The sequence below is a fragment of the Puntigrus tetrazona genome, chromosome 7 (assembly GCF_018831695.1).
Source record: "Puntigrus tetrazona isolate hp1 chromosome 7, ASM1883169v1, whole genome shotgun sequence".
In the NCBI taxonomy this organism is placed as follows: Eukaryota; Metazoa; Chordata; class Actinopteri; order Cypriniformes; family Cyprinidae; genus Puntigrus; species Puntigrus tetrazona.
The window spans coordinates 40525446-40536178 of record NC_056705.1 but is presented as its reverse complement, the minus strand read 5'-3'; the positions used below and the strand labels follow the sequence as shown (position 1 = coordinate 40536178).

The 10733-nt window shown below is 36.2% G+C and overlaps 1 protein-coding gene across 2 annotated transcripts; it reads right to left on the bottom strand.

The window, feature by feature from the left end:
• Nucleotides 1-7010: 7010 nt before the first annotated feature.
• On the bottom strand, nt 7011-9887 carry LOC122349162. Of its 2 annotated transcripts, none has more exons than XM_043245105.1 (6): nt 9780-9887; nt 8886-9194; nt 8458-8775; nt 8304-8336; nt 8126-8206; nt 7011-8009 (listed from the first exon to the last, which is right to left on the bottom strand). In XM_043245105.1, the coding sequence occupies exons 1-6, from the start codon at nt 9820-9822 to the stop codon at nt 7954-7956; spliced, it is 840 nt and encodes a 279-aa protein (XP_043101040.1). In that variant the 5' UTR covers nt 9823-9887; the 3' UTR covers nt 7011-7953. The 2 variants fall into 2 exon arrangements, with proteins under 2 accessions (XP_043101040.1, XP_043101041.1); XM_043245106.1 differs by having other exon boundaries at nt 8470-8775.
• Nucleotides 9888-10733: the final 846 nt, after the last annotated feature.

Genomic DNA, 10733 nt, shown 5'->3' with positions numbered 1-10733 from the left:
CATGTTTAATGAAACTGAGATATGGATTTGCAACAATAGGTGAGTAGACGAATTTTGGCTTTTGGGTGAATTATCCCTCCGACACTATTCTCATCTAATGCTGTCTCCATCTAGTGGTAAAGAGAAGATGTAGTTATTATCTACAGCTGTTTATGTAACTTAGACTAATGGCAAAAAGATCACCGTGATGATTCATGCTGATTGGATGAATCAGGAGGCAAAGGCAGTTTTTAAAGCATCTTCACTTAAAAGCATTGTTTCCGGTGATGTCTTAACACAGTGGGTGTTATACAAAAGTGATTCGGTGAAGCTTCTGCTTTTAAAAAATAACAGAGGTTTTATCCAGGAGATAAGAGGTACTGCATCAAACAAATGATTCATTTTTTTCTAGATGATTCATCAGACTGTCATGATTTTTAGTCTATGTTCCCCTTTCTTGGTTATTTTGAAGTGTGGACTGTGCTCACTCATTAAAGGACTCAGAGTAAAGTCGACTGAAAAGAAATGTGTGCCACAGCCTTTAGATGTTTATTTTAAAGGAACCTTTTATAATTTCACTTGAACTTCATCATTATGTGACAGTCTGTGCATGACGGAAAATCCCCCAGAAATTCAAGGGGTATGAATACTTTTGCAAGGCGCTGCAGTTCATTACCATGACAAAGTATTAGAGGAGACTCAAGTTAACCTTAAGGTGGCACTGTGGTGTCAGATTTGAATGTGCTGAAGCTTTAAAAAAAACGAATCCAGCACATCCTCGAAAACCCCCATAGAGCTCTGTAAGGTTTTATTTGCTTGTATGTGCTTCAGTTCAGTGACTACAGCCCAAAGGGTTTAAAAGTCAACACTATTTAACTACACTAAAAGATCGTGTCTTGTTAACCCCCAAAGTGTGCATAGTACTGTCTTCATGTACATATTATTACCTGAAGTGTACAGAATAAAACAGGCTATTTTAAACAGGTACCACTCCAGCAACAAACAGCAATACCTTCTCTGTAGTTACATTAACAGTGAATAATACAAAGGAACTTGAAATTGAAGGAAGTGGAGAAATGAAAACATGATTTAGTCAAAAAGCAGCTCTAGCGTTGGGTTCTGTGTGTGTTTTAGCTTCTGAACAGCTCTGAGATCAATCTGAGATGTTTTATCACGCTATATCAGCAATATCAGTGTTATGATATTGTTTATACTGTTATTGCATTAGTTATGCACTGACGAGCTGAATAGAAAACCCTTCAGTGCTAAAATGCTAACCACGCACTAATATTGTGATATATCTTTACAAACATAACTGCTTTATATGTTTTAAAATGTTATTTATTCCTATGATTTCAAAGCTGAATTTTCAGCATCATTACATTCAAATATATTTCTAGTTTGTTTGAAAGATTTGCAAATATATCTGCACTCTTTGCCAAAACTAAAATGAGCTCAGGTGCATCCTGTTTCCTGTTTCTACGACTTGATTGGAGTCCACCTGTGATAAAGTTGATTTGGACACGGCTCACACCTGTCTATATAAGTTCCCACAGTTAAGGGAGCGCGTCAAAGCACAAACCAAGACTTATTGGATAATCATCTCTTTTAATAGCAGAATTTACATTTTTAAAAAGATCACAGTCAGACATATAAATGATCTTCATATTGGCCAAAGCAGTCACCCATAGAAATATTACTAATGGTCAATATTTGACATGTGTACAGCTGTAATGTGTCTTATACTGTTTGTTTGACTGACCAACAGCCCAATGGTTATCAAAAGAGCATAAGCTTATATTGAAACAGTTATCATGCCATAACAACCAGCCCGCTTTATCAGACCTCCTCAGACTAAACTAATGTCTTCAGAGTTTAGCGATGCTTGAAATCTCCGCTTCTGTCTGCAGACCGTCACACACACATAAGAGGATCTGAAATCAGTCTCACACTCCTCAGGATAAAAAGAATGAGGAAAACATGCAAACCGTTCCTCAATGTTGAAAAAAAAATTAAGAAAACAAACAAATAACAGAGTGAAAAAAGCAACTGCAGACTGAATAGGAAAGCATTCACGGTCTGAAGGTCCTGCTTCCTGGATGTGTGTGTGCGTCGATCCGAAGAACATGAAGCTCCACAAGATATTAACCATGTGATCACTAACACAATCATGACAAGCAGAGCAAGAAATATATAAAGAAAAGGATCTAGAAATATTTGAACCAAAACGATACAGAGAAACACAAGTATATAGGAAATTATAAAGCATGGTGAAGAGAAAATACAAGCAGCATACAGTGGATATTTCACAGAGAGAACCCCTTCTAGCATCACCAGATGATTTAAGAGAATACCACAGTCTCTCGAAGATGACCATAAGGTTAAAAAAAACCAGCATGTCCAGTTTCCATACCAGTACTCCTCCCCAAAGAAAAGCTTTATCATTATGTAGGGACTCACAAAAATCTCCAAAACGTCAGTGAGGAGGAGGAGGATGATGAAGGCTGAAATACGGTGTCCATTCTTTCTGTGACGAGTAAGGTCACTGACAGACCAAACAAGAGCTGGTAGACCTGCACACACACTGATGAAGATGAAGATGGACAATCTGACCTTCACCTTCAGCAGGTAAACTTCCATCATCCAGAGAAACTGGTGAGGTTTCATAAATAATTCAATGTTTGGTTGCATTTTAAGTTTTCTTTGATCTCCCAGAGATATATAGCTGAAATATGTATGCATATAAACAAGGGGGGAAAGATGAATATGTGTGTGAAAAAAGTTTGAGCAAAAATCTCATAATGTCAGTTAAACATGCATTCTAGTCTCTATTACATGTCTGTTCATAATCAATGAATAATAATAATAATGATACTTACCGAGATAATATATTCAGGAGATGTCTATAATGCTGTTCTCATGGCACAAGCAGGTTTACAATCTTGGCTGATTACTTCTCTCACTTTTTAAGTGCTTCTTGTTCTTTCTTTTTTTTCTACTGCTGTTTTCTGGTTATTGGTTTATCTTTGATCTCAACTCTCGATCTCTCACGAGTTCCAGTAAAAACCACGAATAATCTTTTTTACCATAACGTTTAGAAAGTGAATCCAGCAATCAAGCCACCACTTCAAATGTAGAGTAGGGCTGGGAAAATAAATCGCTACAGAATCGATTGCTGGATCAATTTTGAGATTCTGAGCTTAGATGGCTACTAGTTTTTATCAAATGGTGATGGTTTATCAAAAGCAGAATGGTTTCATGACGTGAGATTAACGTAAACAGCCCACTCTGAACACCCTTGTAATTCACTTCAACCTTTGCATTTTATGAATGATTATTTTAGGTTCAAGCGTAAGGATTTGCAAACAACTGATTCTAAAGCATGCAGCGCCATTTTCCTGTACATAAAATGTTAAATTCAATCATATGATTTACATTAGATAATAAAAAATGCCAATAAAATTTCTTACCCAGGTAAACAGTTTGCACGAATCTACACTACGGTACTTTTGAAGTTATGGTTTAAGCAAACACATCAGATATGAGAGCTGAGATCAAACTACCAGATAAACCACCAACCAGAAAGCAGCAGAAGAAAAAAATTAAGAGAGCAAGACAAACAGAACGATGATAGAAATGAAATCAGCCATGATTGGAAACACATATCATGAGCACAGCGCTGTAGAAATCTTCTGAATTATCTGGGTAAGACACAGATGTTGATTTATTTATGTTTTATTTACTAATTTCTTTCACTTTAATCCATCACATGTATATTGACATGTAATGCAGATTGCAATAATGTAATGCAAATTTATTCACTTATATATTTTCAGCTGAATATCGCAAAGATGGATTTGAGAGACTAAAGTATGGAAAATCATCCATTTCATTGGGAGCTGGAAGCTGACTGGAAGGAGAAAAGAATCAGATCATCCATCTTCATCTTCATCAGTGTGTGTGCAGGTCTCCCAGCTCTCGCTTGGTCCGTCAGCGATCTAATTCATCACAGAAAAAACGGACACAGTGTTTCAGTCTTCATCATCCTCCTCCTCCTCACTGACTTGGTTGAGCTTCTCCTGAGTCCCTACATCCTGCTGAAACAACTCTTAGAGGAGATCTCCTGGTATAAGGACCAGACATGTTGGTTTTACTGGTCGTTATGGTGGTCATCAAGAGTGTGTGGTTTTCTGATGAACCAGCTGGTGACTATAAAGGCAATTCTCTCAGTGAAATATCCACTTTATACTACTCCTGTTCTCTCTTCCCCTCGTTTAATATTACTTTGCATGCTTGTATTTCTCAGCATCACTATAGGCCATATTTTCTTCCATAAATATTATTTATTTGTTCTTGTTATCATCTTCATTGTGTCAGTAATTACATGGATGATATCTTTGTTTTGTTTTGCTGAACGTCACACATCCAGGAGACCAGATCGTCATATTTTGGTTGTTTTCGTATTCAATCTGCTGGTGATTTACATGCCCTTCTTCTTCCTCAACTGTATTTTCACAATCAATCCGGTACTATGCCAGTCTCTTTCTGTTTGGCTTAATCCTATCTTCCTGATGAGTGTGAGGCTGATTTCAGATCCTCTGCTGTGTGTGTTGGTCTGCAGAGATGGTCTCAGTATTCAAACATCACAAATGTCTGAAGAGACTAGTCAGGAGGTTTGGAAAGACGTATCATGATATTCGATTAAAGCTCGGTGTATTTAAATGTTTTGATAGAAGCATGTGATCTTATGATAACCGTTTGACCGTAAAATGATGGAGAACACACACAAGCATAATAAAATGAAATAAATCTCCATCTTCAGTTTATGTTAACCAATCTATGAAAATATGTTAATAAAGATTTCTTTGTTTTCTGTGATGTGATGTGTCACCAAGCCAGCAGATGGAGCCCTTACCTCCGGATGATCTGTGTTCACTCCCTCTGCTGCTACTTCCTGTTCTAGGACTATAAATACTGTAGAAGGAGGTTGCATTGTTTGATTGTCTGATTGTCTGTTCCTAGTTTTCCTAGCCTTGTGTTTCCCGAGTCATAGATTCTTTGGTTTTGACCCTGCCTGCCTTTTGATACATTAATCGTTTGCTGCCTGACCCGACCTCTGCCTGTTTTTGGATTCTGTTTTTGGTTTCCTTGCCTCTTATACTCCTGCTTGCTGTGATTGGACGCCTGCCTCCTTTGGCCATGCCTTTGTTCAATAAAAGCCAGCGAATGGATCCGCACGCCTCAGACCCCTCATTCATGACATGATGTGCCTGTATGCATGCTTTTTTACATAATCTGAGATTTGTTTTCCTTTTGAGTTTGTTCATTTTGAAGTAGAAATTTGAACTCAGGTTCACGGCGAGAGAATGAGAATGCGGAAAAAGGGTAGCTGTTCTAAAAGTGCAACAATTAGTCAAAAAAAGGGTAGATATTATTATGTGTGCACACAAATAAATTAGTATTATTATTTTTTCTACTGCCTTTTGGTTGTTGGCGTAAAATTAAAAGAATTAGTTAAATACACAGTTAAGTACATTCACAACCAAAAGTATTGGCACCCTTGGTAAATACGATCAAAGGCGGCTGTGAAAATTAATCTGCATGTTTAATCTAACTTTTCATTGGGGGGAAAAATATCAGTATGAAATATAAAATGTGAATTTCTCCTGATAAATATAAAAAATACACGTTGGACACAATTATTGGCACCCCTAGAGATTCTAAAGTAAAATATATCTGAGGTAAATTCCTTTCCATATCCTTCCCATTCATATTGCCATTCGCAATTTTGAGCACTCCAGGGTGATTATGAACGTGAAATTGTCCAGCTACGACTTTCTGTTACACAGAAATATAAACAGGAGCCCAAAAACCCTTAATCATCACTCACAGTGAGAAAAAACAAAGAATATCTTTCTGATGTGCAGCAAAAGGTAATTGAATGCGAATTTCACGAATTAGTCGAGTGACTTTAAAGAAAAGAGCTAGATAAGAGAAAATTCCCATTTCCAGTCCTCTGACTTGAACCCTGTAGAAAATGGCTGAAGTGAGCTTAAGAGAAGAAGCACCAACATGAAGCTGGGAATCTGAAGGGTCTGGAGTGATTCTGGATGAAGGAATTTTCTCTGCTCTCTGGGCAGGTGTTTCTCTCGCATCAAATCATTAGTTCTCATGCATGTAATAATTGTATTTCACTCCTGATCATTTGCATTGTATATTGTACTTAATTCACAACTATAAAGCTGCACTAAAGTATCCTGGTCCTGTTCACATGCTGTAATAAATTATATTCACCACTAAGGGGCACTGATCATATTTGATTATTGTAGGCTTTCATTTTAACCAAGAACAAGACATAATACTAGTCTTTGATATGAATGGTTTAAGTTTCCCAAATGAAATGAGTTACCGCACGGTGTTATAACAGTAACATACCGTAAAAAGAAGAGCTGGAAATTATGAGTACAAGGCTGGGGACAGTAATTCATCTTTATTTTCACAATTCAATGGGAAGATGCATAAGAGCAATAGGAAAATTACATCACGAGTAACGCTACATATTGAACATTGAACATTTCAAAACATTATTCAAGTACATCTACAGAAGATTTCAAAACTTAAAACTAACTTTAATAAAAAAATATAAATTAAAAATATAAATAAACATAGCAGAGCTAAGATGAAAAGAGAGAGAGAGTGAAAAAATGAATGAATGAATGAAATCTAGTGGTTTGCTAGAAGTCCTGTTTATATATTTTTTTCCATTTAGCGGTTTGGTTCAGTAACGCTGAGTTAATTTTTCTCATTTTTATGGTTTTGGTTTTTATAACACACTGTAATTATAATGTTCAGCACAGTGCTGTCTTGGAAGAATGGAAACGTCTGTATCTGCTGTAGATCCTGGGAGATTGATGCTGAAAGTGTCTCCAGGAGCTGCAGCAAAACTCGAGAGCTTGCTAATTTGAATGTGAGAACTTGTCATATTCACATTTGTGTTTGTAAGCTGAAAAACTCACAGCTCTGATGTTGAGAAATCTGAGTCACATACACTGATTATCTAGAGAGGTCTTCTTAAAACATTATCCCTCGCTTTTTAACCCAGGAAGTCACATATAACCAGCACCCAGGTTCAGTCGTGTGACAATTTTTGGCATTTTTCTGTTGCCATGGCAACATTTCCAAAATGGTGGTCTGTCTGGATGGCACATGTTGCAGTGTCAGCAGTTTATATATTATAAATTTTATATTTTGTTGATTTCATTAGACATTGACCAATAAAATGTGTTGATTGAATGACATTTTACAAGTTTATAACTTTCACTCTGTAACCACAAATTCCAAACACGAGAGGTTCAGATTTTCCCATCAGAGCTGTGAGTATGAATTTCATCTCACGAATACAAATATCAATACGACAACATTCAAATTAGCAAACTCTAAAGACAAGACTTCAATCCTGTACAGTTACAGACACAGTTATCCTCAAAAATAAGATTGTAACTAAGCTTTTAGAGCTCTACAGTTGTGTTTAGTGACGCGATAAAATGAGCTGCAATTTAGTTTGGTTCAAAGGACAAGAATAAATATTAATTAATTCATGAATTAAAATAATTTTCCCAATTGCAGGCCAAAATGCACGAGTTTGCCCCCCAATAGTCTAATTAACAATCAGGTTTTCTTCTGACATGTACTTCTTCAGTATTCATTTTCAGCTTTATTTATTAAGTCTTCCCGCCAAGAGACATGTTCTTGTGCACGCTGTATGAAATCAGCACTTCAGTATATACGCTCTTTTATTTTACATAAATATTGCTAACATACCCAGCTCAAACACATTTTCACCACCATTTATAACTTGTTTATTTTATAGAATCAGTATTGATTTCTGGAAAATGGTATGCATATTAGATATTTATGAGAAAAAAATTCAAATCAGTCTTGCTGTAATCTTTATAGTATATTTTGGAAGGTGTTTCATTGGAATACTGTAGACATCTCTATTTGGTTTGATTGGTGAGAGTTCTTCCTTCCTACATGAATAAAATAGATCAATAAAATCAATTCACTGATCTTTTTTTGTACCGTCATGATTCAGACGGTTAGAGGTCAGATCAGTGTGGATCATCAGGTTCAGTTCAAAACTCACCTGCTCTTCTCTCACAGATGATCTGAAGCAGAAGAACCGAAGGAGCAGTAAACACTGCGACCTCAACAATAATCAGAATCACTACAAGAGAGAGATAACACAGAGAAAGAAGAGAATCGGTCTGACAAACTTATGAACAATCACTGATACAGATTCACTGATAGTTTCAGTTCAGTACCTCTGATTAACCATGAAGCAGTTTTAGCTGGATCTGTGGATCATGAATATTAATTCAGTTTTAACGTAATCAATAAGACACGCAAACATTGTTGTTACTGCAAATGTGTGATCATCTGAAGTCAGCTCAGTGATCCATTTATAGTTTTACATACCTAGTTTTGTACCTGAATACTTGACGGTATACAAGACTGAGGTCTTCAGCTGATCTCTCTGTTTAAGCTCACATCTCCACTCTCTGTTGTGATCTTCATTCAGGAGTGTTGTACTCAGAGAGACACTGAGACACTGTCCTGAGGAGAATGAGATCTGAAATCTGGAGTCTGTCAGATTCATACCAGTCTCATCCACCCAGATCAGATGAAGTCCTTCACGAATCAAAGTATCACAAGAGACTGGATCATAATATAACTGACAGAAGAGAGTCAGAGATCTGCCTGATCTGATCTCAGACTGTGAGGATGATGAAGAGACTGAAACAGAAAATCAGACAGAGATTATTAAACTGATTCCAGTCTTTTCAGGGACAACAATATTACTATTTAATTCAACATATAATCATAATATTCACAGAAACCCTGACCGTGGAGAACATGCAGATAAACACGTGCATCATTTCCTTCTTGTACTCCATTCAAATATTGTCTGCAGGTGTAAGATCTAGAATCATCTTTTGTGATGTTCTTGATGTTCAGAGAGCAGTCAGAGCCCAGACTCAGTCTCTCATGTATCTCTGTGTATTTCCTCTTTATTCCTAAAGTAATCAGTTCAACTGAATCTCTGTCATAGATCCAAACAGTTGATGTACAGTTAGAAAGAGCATTATTACAGGGCAGACGGACATCTTCACCAGAACCGAAGAACACATGAGTAACATCCACTTCACTGGTACCTATATATAATAACAAGCAGAAAATGAATCAAGCAGAGTAAACTGTTATTGAACACATGAGTTTAGGAGAGTATTGCAGAAAGTAAACTAACCCACACAAAAATATCTGCTGAATAACCCAAACCTTACTTAATTACTATTTAATTACATTTTTTTGTTTATTTAATGCTTAATAATTTAAAAGAATTAAAAATATATGAGTAAACGTTGTTTTTTTTTTTGCCATTTTTATTCTTTTTATGGATATTGCAAGAAATGTGAGCTGCATATGAGTTTTTCATGTACATATACACACCAAATATCTATATCACAAGTTTAGATTTTTATTTGGCAGACTGCTCATACACACATTCATCAGATCAGGAAGGACACGTCACATAACCTGCTTTCTGGAATACAGTAGAGTTCACTTTATAATACTTTTTAACATCAATAAAGCTTTGCAGGAAACTTTACACCACATGACTCTGACATAACAACTTAATCAGAAAATAAAACTATGCATGTTTTAACTCCAGACACTATGTGAGAGTAATTCAGCTAAATAGTTTGGAGAGATAGATGGTTGTTCAAATCCCTCTTTACCTGTGAGAAGCACACAGAGAAGGATCAGTCCCAGCAGACACATCTCATCAGACCTTTTCTGTTTCTGACCGTCTTTCTCTTCATTCTGTTACAGCTCTTCCTTTAAACATCTTCAGCTCATGGGTGTTAACTTCCTCTTTAACAACCTGACTTTTAGCTGCATTTTACTCACCCTATACTGATGAAGAAAATGCGTTTCTATAAATGCTGTACATTATCTATCTATCCATCCATCTATCTATCTATCTATCTATCTATCTATCTATCTATCTATCTATCTATCTATCTATCTATCTATCTATCTATCAGCATATTTAAATGAAACAATAAAAAAAAAGAGGGCAACATTTAATAGATCAAAAACGATATTTGTTTATTTTTGTCTTTTAAATGTTGCCTTATTTTTTCCCCTTCTTTTCATCACCAATGGCTTCAGTCCTCTTTATTCTAGTTATGTCTATTTTGTTTCACACACTTGTTAAACTACAGAAAACGGTTTCTCACACACTCTGCTGTCAGTTCCTCTTATTTCTTATGGTTTTCCTTTTTATATATCGTGTCTCTTTGCAATGGTTACTACAAAACATGACTGTTTTAACGGTGCAATGCATTGAATTTAGTTTAAGTTGGATTCAACAGAGCTAAAGGGTTCGAATGAGTTGATTTAGGTTTGTTTATTAAAGTTGAACCGAAACACTGCAGTAAAGTGTTACGTTCCGTGGATCTGTACGTCTCGGCCTTTTCATATCAACCAGGAACGATGAAGATGATGTAAAGTGTGCACATGTACCTTTATTCTTTGCACATTTCAACCATTTCAGCTCTTGGAGTCTTTATTAATGAGCCGATGGCATGAATTAAGTGCGTTTAGTAAACACTGAAGCGCAGTTTTTGAGTTAACTCAGATATGACGGGGTCAGAATCTATTCTGCCTCTAAAAGGCGGAACATGTAT